The 20523-nt window shown below is 37.3% G+C and overlaps 1 protein-coding gene across 2 annotated transcripts in view; it reads left to right on the forward strand.

Moving 5' to 3' along the window:
* STXBP5 (syntaxin binding protein 5) overlaps positions 1 to 20523 on the forward strand; it is a 167640-nt gene that overhangs the window by 23062 nt on the left and 124055 nt on the right. For both annotated transcript variants that reach the window (XM_040238645.1, XM_040238646.1), the window contains exon 4: positions 4340 to 4440. In XM_040238645.1, coding sequence (XP_040094579.1) covers positions 4340 to 4440 — 101 coding nt within the window. The remainder of the gene's footprint in view (positions 1 to 4339; positions 4441 to 20523) is intronic.

A 20523-nucleotide genomic window follows, 5' to 3' on the forward strand; every position in this document is an offset into this window, starting at 1 on the left:
ATCTTTCAGAATTCTTGCATGCAATTATATTTTAATATTTGAGCAAAACCAAATTTCTTGTAGGCCAGTGCTAATAGTAATTCACTTTAAGGCATCATCGTGGACAGTTACATAAATAATGTAAGATGTTTCTCTAGAGAGTGTTGAAAATAGAATGACATAAGGTAAGATCTTTTTGGTACAGTGTGCTTCATTTAAATTTTATTCCACAGATATTGAAAGTTATGTAACTTATAAAAATCTGCATTCATTTTTTTCAAAGATTGATCTTATTATAAATAACAAAATGTACTTCTTGCCAATGAGTTGTTTTGAAATACAACCAGGAAAGCAAAATCTATTAGACACTGGTTATTGTCCAGAATTCTTGCTGTATCACTTATTGGGTGAAGTAATTGATATCTTTCTTTCCAATACAGTGTAAAGTTGGGAGGGAATTAGAGATACATCATTTTATTAACAGAATAAACAATGTGTTTGCAGGTTTTAAACAACTTTGAGCAGCTCTGACAATAGATGTTTTCAGATGTAGGGACAGGCAGGAAAAGTTGGTCATAGAACAAAAGCAAATTACTCTAGAAAAGATTCTGCTGTACTTGGATGTGAGGGTAGTTTGTGGGCATTCCTTTTGCCCCTGGGTCCTTGGGTTCCATGGAATGAATTTTTAGATGTAAATAAGAGAAAGAAAATATTTTCCTTCATATCAGAGGATTTAAGTGAGGCAGTAGGGATACACAGAGCTAAAGAGAGTAATATAAAGATTTTAGTAAAACTAAAAAGGGTAATATATTTTAGTAAAACTGTGATCCAAATGATACACAGTTGTGTAGGTTTTTCAAGATCAGAGGGAAAAACTTCAGTATTCAATTCAGTATTCTGTGTAAGATTGAGTAATAGGCCTTGTAAAATGTTAAGATACACATAGAAAATCACTATGTAGAAAGGTGTTGAATCCATATGTGAGATTTTTTTCCTTTTTTAAAAAAATTATGAAATAATTAGAATGGCCACTAGCTTCAAGATAGAGACCCTATGTACCCTCTCCTCTTTCCCCCATGGTAATGTTTTACATAACAATAGTAAAATATTAAGTCAGGAGAATGACATCAATATTATTAACTAGACTATAAGCCTTATTTTGATTTCACCACCAGTTTCTATACTCTATTGTGTGTATGTGTGTATGAAGTGAAGTGAAGTCGCTCAGTCATGTCTGACTCTTTGCGACCCCGTGGACTGTAGCCCACCAGGCTCCTCTGTCCATGGGATTCTCTAGGCAAGAGTACTGGAGTGGGTTGCCATTTCCTCCTCCAAGGGATCTTCCCAACCCAGGGATCGAACCCAGGTCTTCCGCACTGCAGGCAGATGCTTTAACCTCTGAGCCACCAGGGAAGCCCTGTATGCATGTATAGTTTCGTGCAATTTTACTGCATACATACGTTTCATGTAATGACCAACAGGAACAAGGTACAGGTCAGTACCAGCACATTAAGGAATGCCCTCAGGCTACCTCTTTATACTTGCAGCCCTTACTGCTTTTAGTCTCTAATACTTGGCAACCGCTAACCTATTCTCTGTCTTTATATTTCTGTTAAGATCAATTTTTTTTAAAGCAATATGAACAATGTAAATAAAATTGCAAATTGATTAACTATGCATCTAAATTTGGTGTACCCTGGTAGCTCAGGTAAAGAATCCACCTGCAATGCAGGAGACCCTGGTTCAATTCCTGAATCAGGAAGATCCCCTGGAGAAGGGACAGGCTACCCGCTCCTGTATTCTTGGGCTTCCTTTGTGACTCAGATGGTAAAGAATCTGCCTGCAATGTGGGAGACCTGGGCTTGATCCCTGGATTAGAAAGATCCCCTGGAGGAGGGCATGGCAAGCCACTCCAGTATTCTTGCCAGGGAAATTCCTGTGGACAGAGGAGCCTGGTGGGCTACAGTCTGTGGGGTCTCAAACAGTCAGACACAAGTGAGCAACTAAACACAGCTCACCTAAATTTTAGAAATCTTAACTAGTCGATTACAAATCTTATAATCTTATTAGTTGATTATATATCTTAATTGATCTTAACTAGGAAGGCGATGGCACCCCATTCCAGTACTCTTGCCTGGGAAATCCCATGGACAGAGGAGCCTGATAGGCTACAGTCCATGGGGTCGCTAAGAAGAGTTGGACACGACTGACCGACATCACTTTCACTTTTCACTTTCATGCATTGGAGAAGGAAATGGCAACCCACTCCAGTGTTCTTTCCTGGAGAATCCCAGGGACAGAGGAGCCTGGTGTGCTGCCGTCTATGTCGCACAGAGTCAGACATGACTGATGCAACTTAGCAGCAGCAGCAGTCATTATTCATAATGCAGGATTGTTTTCTGTAGAATTTATCATAAAGTTCTTTGATATTTTACATGCTTAAATGTTACAGTTTAAGTACTTCAAAATGACAGTTTTAAAACAAGCTTAGGAAATACGACTGTTTAAATGGGAATGGCTATGGAAATGTGAAGATTGAGAGTAGCTGTTTGCTTTCAGTTTTGGAAAACCATGATGTAGGTACATGAGCCACCACAGACAGTCAGCTGTGTTTTGGCTCCACATCTTCTCTTCTTCCTTGAGATACTGATATGGGACAGACGTCTTGAGAAAGAAGATAACCCGGTCTGAAACTATGGTGGCAGTAAGAAGGAAGAGTACAAATCTTGGATACTCTGAATCCTTTGAGTTTTCTGCTTCAGAGTGATGAAGATGCCTTCTAGTGAAAAGGAGAGTATGTGGACTTTAAGTATTTCTGCTTTCCAATTAGTTATATTGGGGCAATAGGAGTAGTTTACCCAGTAGAGTAGCCCTCATCGAATTTCAAAGGTAGAAAGGACTTGGTGAGATCATTGAATGTAAGTCATCTTCAGAGCTGTTTTAGTTCTCTTGGATAAATGATAAACTCTTCCTGTTTTAAAAGAGAGATTTTAAGATTTCTCATCATAACCTGAGGGATTGGAATTGCAAATCTTTTTTGAAGTTAAAATAAGTTCTTCATGCTGCATCTATTATCTTATTCTCTGTTAGATGAAGAGTCTCTTCTTCCTCTTTTGAGGAGAAACATTCATATGTCTTAATAAATCAGCCTTAGTCTATAGATTTTTAATCCAGTTCACACATCAAATCACTGCTGGCAATTAAAAAAAAGAAATCTGCAATGGTTCTTGCTCTACAAATTCTGATTTGTCAGGTGGGAGGTGAGACCGAGTGCCCTGCCTGATTCTCTCACAGTGCCAAAGGCTTTCTTTCTCAGAGCTGGCAGAAGAGCCAGAACTATTAAACACTAACTTTCTAAATTAGTCAGATTCTTCAGCCCTTTGGAATCTGCAATTGTAGAGAGCTGAATGCTATCTTTGTTTTCCATATCATTCTAGTAGTAGAATTATGATCTAAGCAGAGTACATTCGTTTGTCTTTCGCCAAATCAAAGTTACCTCATACCATATATTTTAGTCAAGGGAGTATGTACAATAAGGACAAAATGACTTAAAATGGTCTGACTTCTAATTTTACATAACTAGTTGTTGATAGCTATATCCAACTAAATCCTAGTATCAGTTCAGTTCAGTTGCTCAGTCATGTCTGATTCTTTGTTACCCCATGGACTTTAGCACGCCAGGCTTCCCTGTCCATCACCAACTTCAGAACTTGCTCCAATTCATGTCCATCGAGTCAGTGATGCCATCCAGCCATCTCATCCTCTGTCGTCCCCTTCACCTCTTGCCTTCAGTCTTCCCAGCATCACGGTCTTTTCTAATGAGTCAGCCGTTTGCATCAAGTGGCCAAAGTATTGGAGCTTCAGCTTCAGCATCAGTCCATCCCAATGAGTATTCAGGACTGATTTCCTTTAGGATTGACTGGTTTGATCTCCTTGCAGTCCAAGGGACTCTCAAGGGTCCTCTCCTACACCGCAGTTCAAAAGTATTGATTGTTTGGGGCTCAGTTTTCTTTATAGTCCAACTCTCACATCCATGCATGACCACTGGGAAAATCATAGCTTTGACTAGACGGACCTTTGTCAGTAAAGATCCTAGTATACTTTTAGTTTATAAGATATTAAATTGTACTTTAATTAATTTGTTGAAGTTTAAACATAATTTTTATACATCCATATACACATAATATACTCTTCTACGTCTGCTGCTTAGAATTTGGGTGAGACAAATGTTTCTCAGAACTAAAGCTAATATTGGCAAAAAGCTTTGAAATTTGAGAAGGAGATTTTTTGGCAGCTCTTTTAGTAGCATTAATGTTTGTAAATGTATTCTATATAAAATATATTACACTTTATTTTTAAGGGAGCTCTTGTGAGTGCCTTGGCTGATGACACCTTACATTTATGGAATTTACGTCAAAAGAGACCTGCCATACTACATTCACTTAAATTTTGCAGGGAAAGGTAAGAATTTCCTCAGATATTTTATGTATATGCTATTTTTCACTTCTTGAAACTGTTTTTGAATATTATTCTTTAATTTTTTGTGCATGTGATGGATTTTGTGTGCAATCTAAAAAATAATTCAAAAACTTAAGCTGCTATACAGTAAAAAGCAAGTTTCCTTCCTTTTCATAACCATCTTCCTCTACAGAGGTACCCACAGAAATTTCTTTTGTGTCCCTCTAGAACTATATAAATACATAAGCAATAATCTCTGTATATAGCTTTTTTATTTGCATAAAGGTAAGGCATTACATATTCTCTGTGTAACTTGTGTTCATTTAATAAAGCTGATCGATTTTTTTCATGTTGCTATATTTAAATCTTTAGTCATTTTTATAACTGCATAATACTTCACTGTATGGAATCGCCATAATTTATTCAGACTGTCTTCATGAATTAACTGGAAGTTTGATATATCTAAGACTGGGTTTAATATGAATGAACATTTCTGTCATTTTCAGTTTGTTGTTCATTATGCTCTGTGATGTTACATATTTCTGTGTCCACTTAGGCAAGAATATCTATAATATAAATTTGTAGAAGTGAAATGACTTGGTTATAAAAATGTCACATGACTTGTGAATTTTATGGGTGATTAGAAAGGGCTTTTTCACTCCAATTTTGTTAAACATTCTCCCATATTTTTTTAAAGGGCTCTGAAAGCTGCATTTTTGTGCTTAAACTTTGATTCATGTGGAACTTCCTTTGGCATGAACTGTTCATAAGGAATACAGTCTCCCTTCCCCATTGTTATGAGGTGTATTTTTTTTGGTGTATATATGTGTATTTGCTGTGCTGTGCTTAGTCGCTGAGTTGTGTCATACTCTTTGTGACCCATGAACTGTAGCCCACCAGGCTCCTCTGTCCATGGGGATTCTCCGGGCAAGAATACTGGAGTGGGGTGCCATGACCTACTCCAGGGACCTTCCCAACCCAGGGATCGAACCCAGGTCTCCCACATTGCAGGAGGATTCTTTACCATCTGAGCCACCAGGGAAGCCCAGGAATACGGGAGTGGATAGCCTGTCCCTTCTCCAGGGGATCTTCCTGACCCAGGAATCGAACCAAGGTCTCCTACATTCTTTACCACTTGAGCTACCAGGGAAGCCCGTATATGTGTGTGTATATATATATGTATATCTGTGTGTATGTATATATGTGCATGTGTGTTAAGGTTAAGAAATCTGAATCTAGCTACCATCTGAATGCAGTGGAGTTAGTGTCAGGCCATATCTGTAAGAAGGTAGGCATTAGACTCCCCAATCCATGTCCAAGAATCAGGCCATGTCCCTGCCTTGATAAATATCAATCCATTCAGATTATATAAACTGATCAGTCTGTTTGTGAATTTGGGCTTCTGCCTACAGTGGCCTTCCAAAGTAGACAAGCTAAAGAGGCTGCTGGGAATATAGCATAGACTTTTCTAGCCAACACCAGGGCATGTCTGCACTGTATGCCAGACCAGAGCTGGCAGATGGTCAGTAACATAGTTAGCTATTGGGATACATCTTGTCTGGGAAGATAAATCCCTAAATGGGTTGGAATCATGGTTCTACTACTAGAAAAGGACAAACATGGTAGAGGAGTTTATGGAAGGAGGGAGCAATGAGATAAGGGAGAAAGAGCAAGGAAAAAGTCAAGGTTCAGTTCTTCCCCACCCAATGGGAGTAGAGCCAGCCTATCAACTTGCTAGGCAAAGTGTCTTAGTCTGTTTGCCAGTGGGATCTCAGAAGAGGCTCTCCATCAGCCTCAGATGCCATTGGGCTAGTGAAAGTAGTTGTGGGCATCTTAGTACTCCTTTTCTTGGTGTTGGTCTCAAGGCACCTACTGGCAATGGAAGTGCAGGTATATCAGAATTGTTGTCAACCAGGTGCATTTTTACCCTCCAGAGGGCATTTGACACTGTCTGGAGACATTTTTTGTGCACTTGAATTGGGTTGGGTGAGCAGTGCTACTGTTATCTAGTGGATAAAACCACAGTTACTGTCAAACATATTAAAATGCACAAGACAGTTCCCCATAACAGAATTATCTGGTCCAAAACATCAGTAGTGTCAAAGTTCACAAAAGCCTGCACTCTAGTACATCAAAGTGATATCATTTGATCACTGTGGGGTGCTGTGCAAGTTCTCTTAATCTACCACCCACTGAAGGGATTCTTTCAGGATGTAGAATTCTAGTAGAAGAATACCTCTGATAATTCATTTACCAGTGGCATGCCCATATTGCTCACTGGGACACAGGAATGTGGCAGTATGTCATCCAAGTTCACAAACATACACTGCAGGTTATCATGGTAATCTTCATGCAAGAAGGATCAGGCCTCAAGGAGTCCCACAGTGGTCAGTCCCATGATTGTCTGGTATGTAGTAAAGTCTCCTCTGTAGTACCCCTAAGGTTGGTTTCCAAAAAATTCTAATAAATGTGGATAAGGAACTATAAGCTAGTCAGTAAGGTGCCTATAGGCACATATATTGGCAAATGGATGGCACCTTTGTGTGAAATATGAAAAAGTAGCTCTTTTTGGTGGATACAACTTCAGAGTCCACCATTCTCCTCCTTAGTGGGGTGCCATTGTGCAGGGTGCAGCCGATACAATTGTATGAAGTGATCCTAAAAGTTACAAATCAAATCAACTGATGGAGTTCCCCATTTTCAGTTCTATAATATACTCTACCCACCTCACCAGTAGAAACTAGTTGGTTGTGATCAGAGTTCAGCTTCCCCTCAGCCTTTATTGTGCTGTGCTTAATCACTCAGTCGTGTCTGACTCTTTGCGACCCCGTGGACTGTAGCCGGCCAGGCTTCTCTGTCCATGGGGATTCTCCAGGCAAGAATACTGGAGTAGGTCACCATGCCCTTCTCCAAGGGATCTTCCTGACCCAGGGCCTTTATTAGGACAACAAAAAGCAAGACACTGTAGCATGGGTAACTTGGTTCTTGAATATTCTCTTTGGATGAAATCCTCTAGGATGGCCACAAACTTCTATAGCAGCTGTTGTACCTCAGTGCTGAGAAATGGGCCCAAGGCCTCATGGTAGAACTTTGTTGTGTTCTCTTGAGACTAAAGTTCAGATTTCCTCAAAAGGTAGGAAGGGGCAAGGTGCCGTTTGGGAGTCTACTGTTATGCAGCACCTGGTTTCAGGTGGGGAGGGGAAGGCATACTTCTATGCCTACTACAGCTCTAGGAACCTGCCCATGGTGGTAAGACTTATTCTGCCCCTCATCCTGAACTCAGTCATTTATGACTTTTGACTTTTCATAATGCCCTGTAATCTCTGGAAGCCTTCTGTAGGAGCAGCTGCCCCAGGCAGGAGGAGGGATGGAATCCTATCATTTCCTGCCCATCCTTCCATTTCCCTCATTTGCAGGTATCCATTTTTTTCTTTATACAACCGCTTTGCATTCCGTTTTTATATCCGAATCAGTCAGAATAGTCTGGCATTATAAAATACTCTGAAAAATCTTAGAGTTAAAGGAACAACAGTTTATTTTTACTTATGCTATATGTTCTTTATGGAGTTGCTGGAACACTCTTTATTATCATTATCATTTTTATTCCAGAATCTTGGCTGAGGAACAGCCAGTCTTTAGAGCATTACCAGTCGGTGTAGTAAAGAAAAAAAGAATATGGAGAAAAACGCTTGGCTCTTAAAACTTCTGCCTGGACGTGATATATATCTCTTCCATTCTCATTTCTTGGGCCAGAGCAAGGCACATGACCATCCCTAGTTTTACTCAACTAGAAGAAAAAAAGCTGGAATATTTATGAATACTTTTAACTACTATGCTGCTGATTTTTATTATTGACATTGAAGTACAATAAACAGTAACCTAGTTAATTTTCCCCTCATTCCACGATGGATTTGGGCTAGCTTAATAGTTAAGTTACTCTATTTCATCTTTATGCTATGTATTTTTATTCTGAAACTAGGAAAGGCAGCAAAAGTATGAAAATTTTATAAATCTATTTTATTACATTCTGAACAATTGTTAAATGCATCAAAGTTTTCATTGTAATATAGTCTTATTTTAATAAATAGTTAAAATTTCTTATTTTAGTAGAAATTTACATAGGAATTACAATGATTTAATTGTAATTTTTCATAATGTGGATTTTTTCTGGTTTTAACTTTTTGAAATTATGCTATAATATGTTTGGCCACTAAGTTGTGTCTGGCTCTTTTGCAACCCCAGGGACTGTGCTACAATATACATAACATAACATTTACTATCTTAACCATTTTTAGATGCACAGTTCAGTTATATTAAGCAACCATATAATGTGGATATTTTGATAAGATTTCACTTCTATGATTAAGAAAAAAATGTAGAAATTGAAGTCTCAAATTTTGGTTTAACTATATGAATTTAGACATTACATCACTGCTTTGTTGGTTTTGGTAGAAACTTTGAATTTGACAAGTAAAATTCTGTCTGGCAGTTGCCTTATCAGAATATGTTCAGTTTAGCTTCTGTGTTTCTTTTTTTCCTTTAAAGAAAGTTTAACTGGGAGAAAGTTATGGTTTTATAATTAACTACAACGATCTGCTAATCTTTTTTCATCACCTTGAACTATCATGGCCAGGATTCTTTTTAAAAAAAGTTTTTGTTGGAGTATAATTGATTTACAATGTTGTTAGTTTCTGTTGTACAACAAAGTAAATAGCCTGTATGTCTACATATATCCCTCCTTCTGAAACCTCCCTCCCATTTATCACTCCTCTAGGTCATCACAGAGCACCAAGTTGAGTTCCCCGTGCTGTAGAGCAGGTTCCCACTGTCTATTTTACACATGATAGTGTATATATGAGCATGACCAATATTCTTAACTACATTAAATTTTTTCATAATGGTTTTGAAGTAACAGTATATGAAACATTTTAAGATTAAAGAATAAGTTTATATACCTATGCTTTCTTATGTAGGATCTGTTATTCTCTTAATGAAATTTCAAAGGCTAGAATTTTTCTCCATAAATATATTAGACACCTCAATAGCCAAGTCTTTATATTGAAACTAAAATATTTGTTTTAAAGGTACATTTTCTTTTATTCTAACACTCTGATTTACAGTTTACTCTCTGATTTAAAGCTTTTCCACTTGATGATAGATATATATTTTTAGAGAATAAAATAAGCATGCATTCTAAACTAATGATTAGGAAAATATATGGATTGATAATCGATTAATAATTAAAATTTCATCTTAGCAATTATCAATGGAGCATCAGTGACCAAAGTCCTCTAAAGAAAAAAAAAAGTAACCAATAATAAAGTAACCAATTCAGATACCAACATAGCAGTAGAGAGAGGTGATGCCTGTTATACTTTAGGAACTGACTGCTGTCAAAGCGTCGGATTTTCTTAGTAGCATCAATAAAATAATGTAGGGACAAAAACTAATTTGTCTCATTATATTCTTATTATAGTATTACCTAAATACTATTCCTTGCATATTTATTAGGCTTAAACTTTGCTTAGTTTGCACAAGAACAAAGCATAGCTATAAAAGAAAATTTGGCTGGGTATCAGCCCTCAAAGTTTCTAGAGGTCTTGCAAATACTTTAAATTAATTCATTGCACATATTTAATGAGAAAAATATCATAATATTGGAACAGATTCTATACCTGGAATTACAGTTTTTGTGATAATTGCAAAATATCAGCAAAATATTTTTCTTTGAAAGCAGCTTAATGAAGAGTATACATACATTAGATTTGAGAGCAATTTGGTGAGAGGAAATTCAGAACTAGAACAAAGGGATGGAATGAAAGCCAGACCTGTTAGGGAGGCAGACAGAGATCTACCACTCTGGACGAATGCGTCCACAGAGAGAATTGCTTGCTCATATGGAAATGATGAGTCACCTTGGGAATTCTCAGTGTAGAGAACCACACGATGAGACAAAATTTAAAAAGGGAACAGACATTCTCAGTGTTCAGAGAAAAAACAGTTGTGGACTGGTGACCTTGAGACTATAAAACTCAGGAAGTGGTGGATAACTTCCTAGAGTAAATTTATAACTAAGGAATTTTGACAAGGAAATTGAGGCAGCCAAAGAGACTGATATACTTGCACCAGGGGTTCATAATGTACTCAGGTGACAGTGGTAAAGAATCCATTTGGCCAATGCAGGAGACACAAGAGACTCAGATTCAATCGTTGGGTCAGGAAGATCCCCTGGAGAAGGAAATAGTGACCCTCTCTAGAATTCTTGCCTGGGAAATGCCATGGACAGAGATGCCTGGTGGACTGCAGTCCATGGGGTCGCAAAAAAGTCAGACAAGACTTAGCATGCTTGCACGCAGGTGCAAAAAAGATGTAGAAGGAGAGGATCCCTGTAACGAATACCTAAAAATGTAGAAATCACTTTGGAGTCGAGCAGTAGGTAGAGTTGGAAGAATTTGGGGAAACATGATAGAAAAGCCTAAACTGCTTTGACTGGCTGTTTGTAGGACTCTGGACTCAGAGACTGCTGCCAGAGAGAGCTCAGGAGAAGAGAGGAACATGACTTTGGAAACTGAAGGAAGAAGTTCCTTGTGCTATAGCAGCAGAAAGCTTAACAGAAGTATCTCTTTGTACCATGTTTAAATGTTAACTTGTATATTTAGCTGAAGAGATTTCCAAGGAAAGGCTTAGAGGTGTGATCTGACTTTTTCTTGCTGCTTTATAGTAAAATGCAAGAGGAGAGGAATAAATTGAGAGAAAGCATTTTTAAATGAACTAGGACTTGATTTGGGAAATTCTTAACCTTGATCTATTTGGCACAAGACTGCTTCTGAAAGTGTGGCATAGGGAAAAACCTGAGGATGTGGCTGAACAACTTTTCGTTAAAAATCTTCCGTAGAACAAAAGGTCACAGTATTTAATTACACAAAGAGTTCTTTTAAGAGATTGAAAGTATGCCTTATAGACCTTCTCAACCAAACTAGACAGCCTGTAGGAAGTTTGAGTATCATTCTTCAGCCATCTCAGCAGGAGCCTAGATAGAGAAGGTATTGCCTCCAGAAGATTTGTGGGTATGACCTTTTCTAACGCGGAAAACCCAGTGAAAGGTATTCAAGTCCACAACTTTCTTGAGAAAATTGTCTAAAAGAGCTATTGCCAGCTTGGACTTAAAGAGAGTATAGAGTGAAAGGAGGCTACAGCAAAAGTACTTGGCTGTGAAAGTGAAGTCACTCAGTCGTGTCCAACTCTTTGCACCCCTGTGGACTGTAGTCCACCAGGCTCCTCTGTCCATGGGATTCTCCAAGCAAGAATACTGGAGTGGGTTGCCATTCACTTCTCCAGGGGATCTTCCCAACCCAGGGATCGAACCTAGGTCTCCCGCAATGTGGGTAGAGGCTTTAACCTCTGAGCCACCAGGGAAGCCCTTTCATGAGAAAGGATGATTAAGAGGGCAGAACTGGGGTACACGGAGCCTTGTTCCCAGGCCTTGAAGCCTTATTAAGAAAAATCCAACATTTGGCCAGTTGGACTTCAGAAATGTTATGGACTCATTTTCACCTTCACCTTCCCCCTATTTTGGACAGGAATTCCTACAATTGTTACGCTATGCCTGTTCAACCATGAATCCTTGAGGTGCTGGGAGCAGATAATCGGTCTCTTTAGTTTCAGATGTGGAATTGTGCCCAAGATCAAGACTGAACAGTTGCACTCAGGACCCTCATCTGCTATAAATTTAGATGATGAAATTTGAATTTTTGAGCTGATGTTTGGATGAGATTTTGAAGTTGAATTAATGCAGTAATTGGTTGAGACTTTGGGAATATTGAGATAGGTGAATGTATTGCATTTTGAGAGGATGAATCTTTGGAGGTTGAAGGACAGACGATTAGAGGCAGAATTCTAAGATGGCCTCCAAGATTTTCACTCTTTGGTAAACACACACCTTCTCCTAATTATTCAGTTCTAATCTAAGTATACTGCCATGAAGGAATTTTGCAAATGTAGTTGAGATCCCAAATCAGTTGCCCTTCATACAGGAAATTTATCTGATTGGCTTGGATTATCTGACTTAAAATGGCAATAAGTGAGTGGAATTACCCACATTGATTTGGCCTATCTCTGGAATTCAGTTTGGTTTAAGTGTCTCCCAGAGTATGTGGGTAACTTGAAGAAGATATGGGCACACTGATGAACCTCTGACTAGTGTTAGAAAGGAATGTACTGAAGAGTGGATGGTAGATAGGTAAACAACCGTGTCCACGATACTTTCCACTGCTTTCAAAATGAAGTTGAAACTTCTACTCAGCATGCCCTAAAAGGTCTTGCAAGATCTGCAACCCTTCTTTTTACTCACTGTAGTTTCATTTCACTACATTTCTCCCTCGCTTTATGCATTATAATCTAGCCACCCTGTTTTTTCAGCTTTTTAATGAATTATCCTCTCTTATGCTTATTTGTATGAGCTGACCTCCCTGCTCAAAAATCACCTACGATTATCTTTCCATGGCCCACCAATGCCTTTTTATCTTTAAAGTCTTGTCATTTCCTTTACAGGTTTTTCTGTAAGTTCCCAAGTCTGGATTTTGTATTGCCACGTAGTATGGAAAAGGAAATGGCAACCCACTCCAGTGTTCTTGCCTGGAGAATCCCAGGGACGGGGGAGCCTGGTGGGCTGCCGTCTCTGGGGTCACACAGAGTCGGACACGACTGAAGTGACTTACCAGCATTGTGCTCTTTCCCTAAAACAGCACAAACCATTGTTGTTGTTGTCTAGTCATTCAGTCATGTTCAACTCTTTGTGACTCCATGGACAGTAGCCCACCAGTTTCCTCTGTCCATGGGGATTCTTCAGGCAAGAGTACTGGAGTATTTTGCTCTTTCCTTCTCCAGGGGTATTCCCGACCCAGGGACTGAACCCACGTCTCCTGCATGGGCAGGCTGATTCTTCACAGTGAGCCACCAGGGAACTCCAGACTTACTCCTATGGCCTTGGTTTCTTAATTGTCTTCTCAATTAGAAAATAAACTGTATGTATTTTCCTTATTTTTTTCTCAGCAGCAGTCTCAATGCCTAATATTCAGTAAATACTCAAAAAAAGTTTGATTCTTACCTCATTGCCTTTGCAGAAACAGAGGAATCTCTTTTCTCTTGAAGGCATGACCCTCCACACTGTGTTACTGTGTGGGAGATAGGTTCCAACAGGGAGAGTCTTCAAATGAAAAAAAACAAGAGTGTTTGCTCCAGGCTAATTTGATATAATCTTTATTCATCCCACTAATCCAAAACTTGCTAGGTTGTTTGATTAACCTTCAAGTGCTATTTGGTCCATAGGTCCATAGCAAAGCTTTTACATTTTTTCCTTTTTTTGTAAAAAGAGTGAAATGGGAGAATAGAGCTTTGAGCATTATATTTCTTTTCCCTAAACCAGCATGCCTGGGAGTTAAAGCACACTTCAATCTGTAATAATCTGGCAGTGATTTTAAAAATGAAGATGGTTTTATTTTTCATTTTTTCTGCCTTATTGTATTAGCAAGAATTTTCAAGACAGTGTTCAATGATATTGTTGATAGCAAGTAGCTTTTTCTTTTTAATAACTATAATAGTACTGCTTCTAGAGTTTTATTGTTAGCATAATATAGGATCTTGATTTAAGATAAGAGTTTTTCCCCTTAAGAATTGGTTGTCGATTATGGAAGTTAAAAAATCCACCTGCAATGCAGGAGACGTGGGTTTAATCCATGGGTCAGGAAGATCCTCTGGAGAAGGGAATGGCAACCCACTCCAGTATTCTTGCCTGGAAAATCCCTTGCACAGAGAAGCCTGGTGGGCTCCAGTCCATGGGATCACAAAGAGTTGGACACAGCTGAGCAACTAACACTTTTATGGAAGTTGCATTTTATTTTAATGCCTTTATAACATATTTTTAGATTACCATGTGATTTTTCACCTCCCTTCTCCCTGAGGATTTAATCTGTGACATTAATAGATTTCCTAACACTAAGTATTGGAGTTTTATGCTTTAGAAGATAGGAGAAAACAGAACAATGGGAAGAGAAGTAGTGATCAGAGGCATAAGTGAAGAAAATTTTGTGGAGTTGAAATAACTGTGTTAGGAGTTAGCCCTTTCAGCCTAACCAGTAGAATTAGAAATACCTTAGTGAGCTGTATTGTAACACTGTCAGCTCGGAAAGAACTCAAAAAATTTAATGCTTATCTGACACTAAACCCCTACAAATACTCAACCTTTTAGACTTTGTTGGAAAACTATGAAGTTAAATGTCTTAGATGTGGAGTTACTGCTAAAATAGAAAGTATATAGTATTAACACCATTAGAGAAGGAAATGAAGAAAATAAATAGGGGTCACGAAAAGAGATAAAACATTAGAAAAACAGATGTTTAAGAAAAAAAATTGGTTCAACTAAATCAGTAATCAGAATCATTAAGTATTCAACTAAATCAACTACTAAAATCAACTACTGAAACTTGGGAGTTTTGAGACTGGATTTAAAAACAACAAAATATAGCTGTTAAACTGTTTATAAAAGATATACCTAAAACATAATTACACAAATTTTGAAAGTAAATGGAAGGAAAAAGGGAAGAAAAGCACAGATCATGGAACAGAGGTTACAGTGTTTATAGAAATACCATTAGCAAAAGTAAAAACTTCATTCCAGGAATAAAAGAAAAGTTTTAACAAATGGAAAGCTTCACAGTAAGGAATACTCAAGTTTTAAAATGTCACTCATCTCCATGTCTATAAATTCAGTACTGTTTGAATCAGAATTTTAGCAGTATTGCTCATTCGACTTAATAAGGTGATCTGCAGTACATTTGGAAAAAAGAAAGTCTCAGAGAAACCAAAACAGTTTTGAAAAAGAAATATGAGACATTAGGGCTTATTTATTAAATATCAAAAATCATAAAAGTATAGATTAAAATGGTTCAGTAATTACAAGGGGAAGACAGAGGAATCAAAACACAGTAAATGGACTCCAGAAATTTGTATATGAAGAGACAAAGATACATACGCGCTTGATATATGACAAAGGTGTCATTGCAAAAAAAAGATGCTGCAGTAAACAAAAGATGCTGTGACGGCTTTTATCTAAATGGGGAAAAGTGGTTCCTACTTCGTGACTAAAATAAATTGCATGCCAGTTAAAAACCTAAATGCAAAATGAACAAAGAAAATGTAAAACTTAAAAGAAAATGACAGGGAGTATCTGTAAGACCTGAGCAAGGTGTGCTTAAATAGCATAAATAAAAAACACAAGCTAAAAATGAAAGGATTAAAAGTTCTGTACAACACACTCACTATAAAGTTAAAAGACAAACCTCATTCACCAGGTACTGATGGAGAAGAACAGGAAATTCAGAACAATTTGTACAGTACTCTTTTTAAAAACAATGACTCCCTCCCCACTCCAAATTCATGTTGTCTTATATGTATATTATGAATGTGGAGCAAAAATACGGAAGAGTATGCAGTTCCAGGCTATTACTATGACTTACAGAGAGACTAAATTTTAGAGAAGATGAACATAATAAAAAACTATTAAATGATTTCAGTTCAGTTCAGTCGCTCAGTCGTGTCCGACTCTTTGCAACCCCATGAATTGCAGCACGCCAGGCCTCCCTGTCCATCACCAACTCCCGGAGTTCACTCAGACTCACGTCCATCGAGTCGCTGATGCCATCCAGCCATCTCATCCTCTGTCGTCCCCATCTCCTGCCTCCAGTCCCTCCCAGCGTCAGAGTCTTTTCCAATGTCAACTCCACATGAGGTGGCCAAAGTACTGGAGTTTCAGCTTTAGCATCAGTCCTTCCAGTGAATATTCAGAACTTATTTGCTTTAGAATGGACTGGTTGGATCTCCTTGCAGTCCAAGGGACTCTCAAGAGTCTTCTCCAACACCACAGTTCAAAAGCATCAATTCTTCGGCACTCAGCTTTCTTCACAGTCCAACTCTCACATCCATACATGACTACTGGAAAAACCATAGCCTTGACTAGACAGACCTTTGTTGGCAAATGATTTAAGTCTGCATAAATGTACAACTAGAATAATATTTATACATGTGTGTATGCATATATATATCTGTATAATATTTATGCACTTTTGTGTGTGTATATATATATATAGAGAGAAAGAAACTTCTTCAGTAATCAAGCCATAGACTCAAGATATTTAGAGTATGCCCTTTACTCTTTAAGTAATCTAATATAGAAATGGAAAAGTATAGTTAACAATTCAGTTGCACATGAGTTGTTCATTCACTAAGTTGTGTCCGACTTTTTGCTACCCCAAGGACTGCAGCATGCCATGCTTTCCTGACCTTCACTATCTCCCAGAGTTTCCTAAAAGTCTTGTCCATTGAGTTGGTGATGTCATCCAACCATCTCATCCTCTGTCACCTCCTTCTCCTCCTGCCCCAATCTTTCCCAGCATCAAGGTCTTTTCCAATGAGCCGGTTCTTCTCATGAGTACCAGATAGCTTTTGTTTATCGTACCATTTGTTATATAATAATACTTTGACACCTTCATTCCTAAAGGTGAGTAATACTAGTAAAAACAGAACTGTAAGAAACCCAGAAACCCTCCATACAACAAGGAACAGTGTTTTTCAGATGTTGGTTATTTCTGTAGTTGACATACTCTGTTTTCCTATATGATAGTCACTGTTTTACTTACTGATGCTCAGTTTTTTGACATCTGTTGATGATGTTAAGGCCTCATTTCACAGGAAGTGTTATTAATAGCATGATTTATTTGGACATATTTCCAAGTTCTTAAATGTTTTGTAAAAATTGAGATGCAATTGATAAAGAATATAGTAAATCAATGCAAATGTAAAATGGCCTTCAAAGATCTCTGAGGCTTATTTTTTGGAACTTTTATTACATTTTACTTCTGTGTTACAGATATGATGAAGATTTTTCTAAAGTAGCTGTGACAGTTTATCAGAAAAGATATGTGGGACTACAAATAGAAAAGAAGTCCTTTGGACAGATTTATAAATTGCTTTCAGCTGACTCTGCTGTTTTGAGAATATTTGAACATTTCCATGTCTTTAATGCAAACTTAAATTTTCATCTAATAACAGGACAGTATAAGGTACAATTGATTTAAGAAAAATATCAAATAACATTTGCTTTTTTATTTTCTTTTGCATTAATTCACTTGATAAACAATGAGCAAGATCCTGACTCATGCAAATACTATAATAAATTCTGGAGAGACATGGAAGTTATAATTGTCTAAGGGAGATGGAAAAGCTAATTACAAAGCAATGGAAAATGTGATATAAATGTAGTGAAGTTTTCTTATGAAATTATAAAGATTAAAATTAACCAGAAAAGGGGTGTATCACCATGTTTGGGGAATTTTATATAAAGCATTACAAAGGAGCCCATATGAACAGATTTGTAGCGTTAGTAGGAAATTTCTACAATGGCACAGGGGAAAGGGAATTTCCATAATGTTCAGATGTTCTGATTTATAAAGCAATCTCACATGTTTCAGGAACTATATCTTGTTAAACATTGTTAGGTATATAATCCATAAAGGATAATTTTGGAAAGATGAACAGGGTCTACTTCCTGAAAAGCTGTGTGCAATTATAAGAAAGTTATTTTCAACCTTTTTCCAACTTTTAATCATTAAATGAATAATGTTGTCTGAACAAGATATGTTATTAAGTAGGTATTTTTTGATCACTTTATACGATCATATAGTATATCTGTATGTCATATATGATACTATGATTGTGTGTATCATGTACATGTATCATGTATGTGTACATATGTAGGTATGTATCACTTTATCATATAGATAAGTAGCTGATTAGGTACATCTCTTTGCTGTGTTAGCCAGGGTTCAACATAGGAACAGAAAGCACTGTAGATATTTTTAGCATAAAGGAATTTAAAGATATAACTGTTTATAGTATGTTTGGAAGTGTGCTGGAACTGTTAAGTTTTAGAACTTACTATTACTGCCATACAGCTGCCTCTTGCCTTGTAAACCTCAGGAGCAGATCTTGGAATGCCGTGTTCGGTTTCCACTGCTCTTACCCTCAGGTTTCCATGAACATTCTTGTCAGCAGAAACAACAGCAGAAAAATGGTCTTCACCTTACTTCTGCCTACAAATCTTAAGCACATTCAGTTACTAGAAACATAATATCATCTAGAATTCCAGCTATAGGAGAGTTTGGCAAATATAAGTTTTAGCTTTCTAGCATCTCGAAGACAAGAAGACCTATAGGGAGGATATGAAGAGGATGCTGAGTAGCAGTTGACCAAATCCAGACTATAACCTCCTTTCTCAAACATTTATACCACAAAGTGTCAGTAAATATTGCCTAAGAAGCATCATGGTAGAAGATAGGAAGCCATTAGAGTCTTTCAAGCAAGATAATGGTGTCTGTGACCTCTCTTGGCGTTGAAAAGATAACTCTTGGGGCAGCTTGGAATTGATTTAACAATCAGTGGTAATGGTTTAAATTAGGCCCAGGCCACAAGGCTAGAGAGAGATTAAATCAAGAATATCTGATTGTTTTGTTAACTAACAATAAATTCTCACAACTTTTTATAGTTCATTTGTCCATTTAATGAATATTTATTGAGTATTAGGTGCATGATAGTATGATATTTGCAAAGACTGTAAAAGTGATGACGTATTTCTTGTCATGTTGGGCTGATCGAATGGTGGTCTAAGCATGTAGAGGAGTTTATTGGCTCATATTTCTTTCTGTGGATTAAATTGTAAAGTTGTAATCATCTGTGTATTATGCCCTTCTTTATGGGTGGTTAATTTCAATATAGGAGACTGTGTGTGTTCTCCTGTTAAAAGAAAATTGGTAATAGTAAATCTTCCTTACAGTGCTTATTGACTACATAGTGTTTGACAGATTGCTGCTAAGGATAGGAATAGAATATTTGTATCACTCCCTAACAGTTAACATATTGCACATTTTTTTAAAGTTCTTCAAGCAAATATAAAAATTGTTGTGTTCCTAGTAATACTTTGTGTACATTAAATATATTTATGTGTAAGTTCAGTATAGGGAGTTAGAATACAGCTCCATTTAGTGACACACAGTGGAATTCAACTTTATTATCTGTGTATTTCTAATGTATTAGTTTCATTCACACTTTTTATTTTTTTGGCTCAACTTGTTCATTTTAAAGTTTCTTTTCAGCCTCAAGTTAATATTCCATTCTTATTTAACCTTATTAGTGTTTACTGAGTTTTAATGTTTCCCATGTGGTCTCAACTATATGTAGTATTATAAATTATTTTTGGTATAACCTTTTCCCTTAATAATGTCAGCACATAAACTTAACTTGGTCTCCTGGTATTAATAAAAATTGAAGTCACTGTCATTTATTATGATGTTTATCACCTGAAGATAAAAAAATTCTTTATGATAAAAGTACATGAAAAAAATAGTTATGAATTTGATTTTAATCACAGGTGATATTTTAGCTTCATGATAAATACACTTACATTCCTAAAAAGTTTTCCTGAGGCCCTTTTAACATAACTCTAGACCTTTAAGAATTGGTTTGCCCATGTTTTGTGACTTCATTTTCAACTAAAAATTTTAGTTGAATAGATTATATTATGTAATAGATCAATTATCTATTCCTGAATATCAAAACATCCCAAAATTTAAGAGGCTAAAATAATGATTATTTTGTTTGCTTACCATTCTCTGCATCAGCCACTTGAGTCGGGCTTAGCAGGAGTCGTTTTCTCTTGTAGTCGATGTACCACACTCATGTGGTTGCTCTACTGACTTGGGTGATCTAGGCTTGTCTTCTCACATGTCTGATGGTTGATGCTTGCTATGGACTGGGCCACTGTCTCCAAGAGTTTCTTCTGGGTTTCATCACATGGCATCTGGGTTCCAAAAGTGTAAGGAAGAGGGAAGGCCTAATGTGCAAGTTCTTTTCAGTCTCTGCTTGTGGCACAACAACTAATGTTCCATTGCTCAGTGCAAGTCACATTACCAATCCTAGCATTAGTGTTGGGGAGATTATGCAAGAGAGAGCGTGTGGTGGGTGGAGATGAGATCTTCT

Source organism: Oryx dammah, unplaced genomic scaffold (genome assembly GCF_014754425.2).
Source record: "Oryx dammah isolate SB20612 unplaced genomic scaffold, SCBI_Odam_1.1 HiC_scaffold_4, whole genome shotgun sequence".
Taxonomy (NCBI): domain Eukaryota; kingdom Metazoa; phylum Chordata; class Mammalia; order Artiodactyla; family Bovidae; genus Oryx; species Oryx dammah.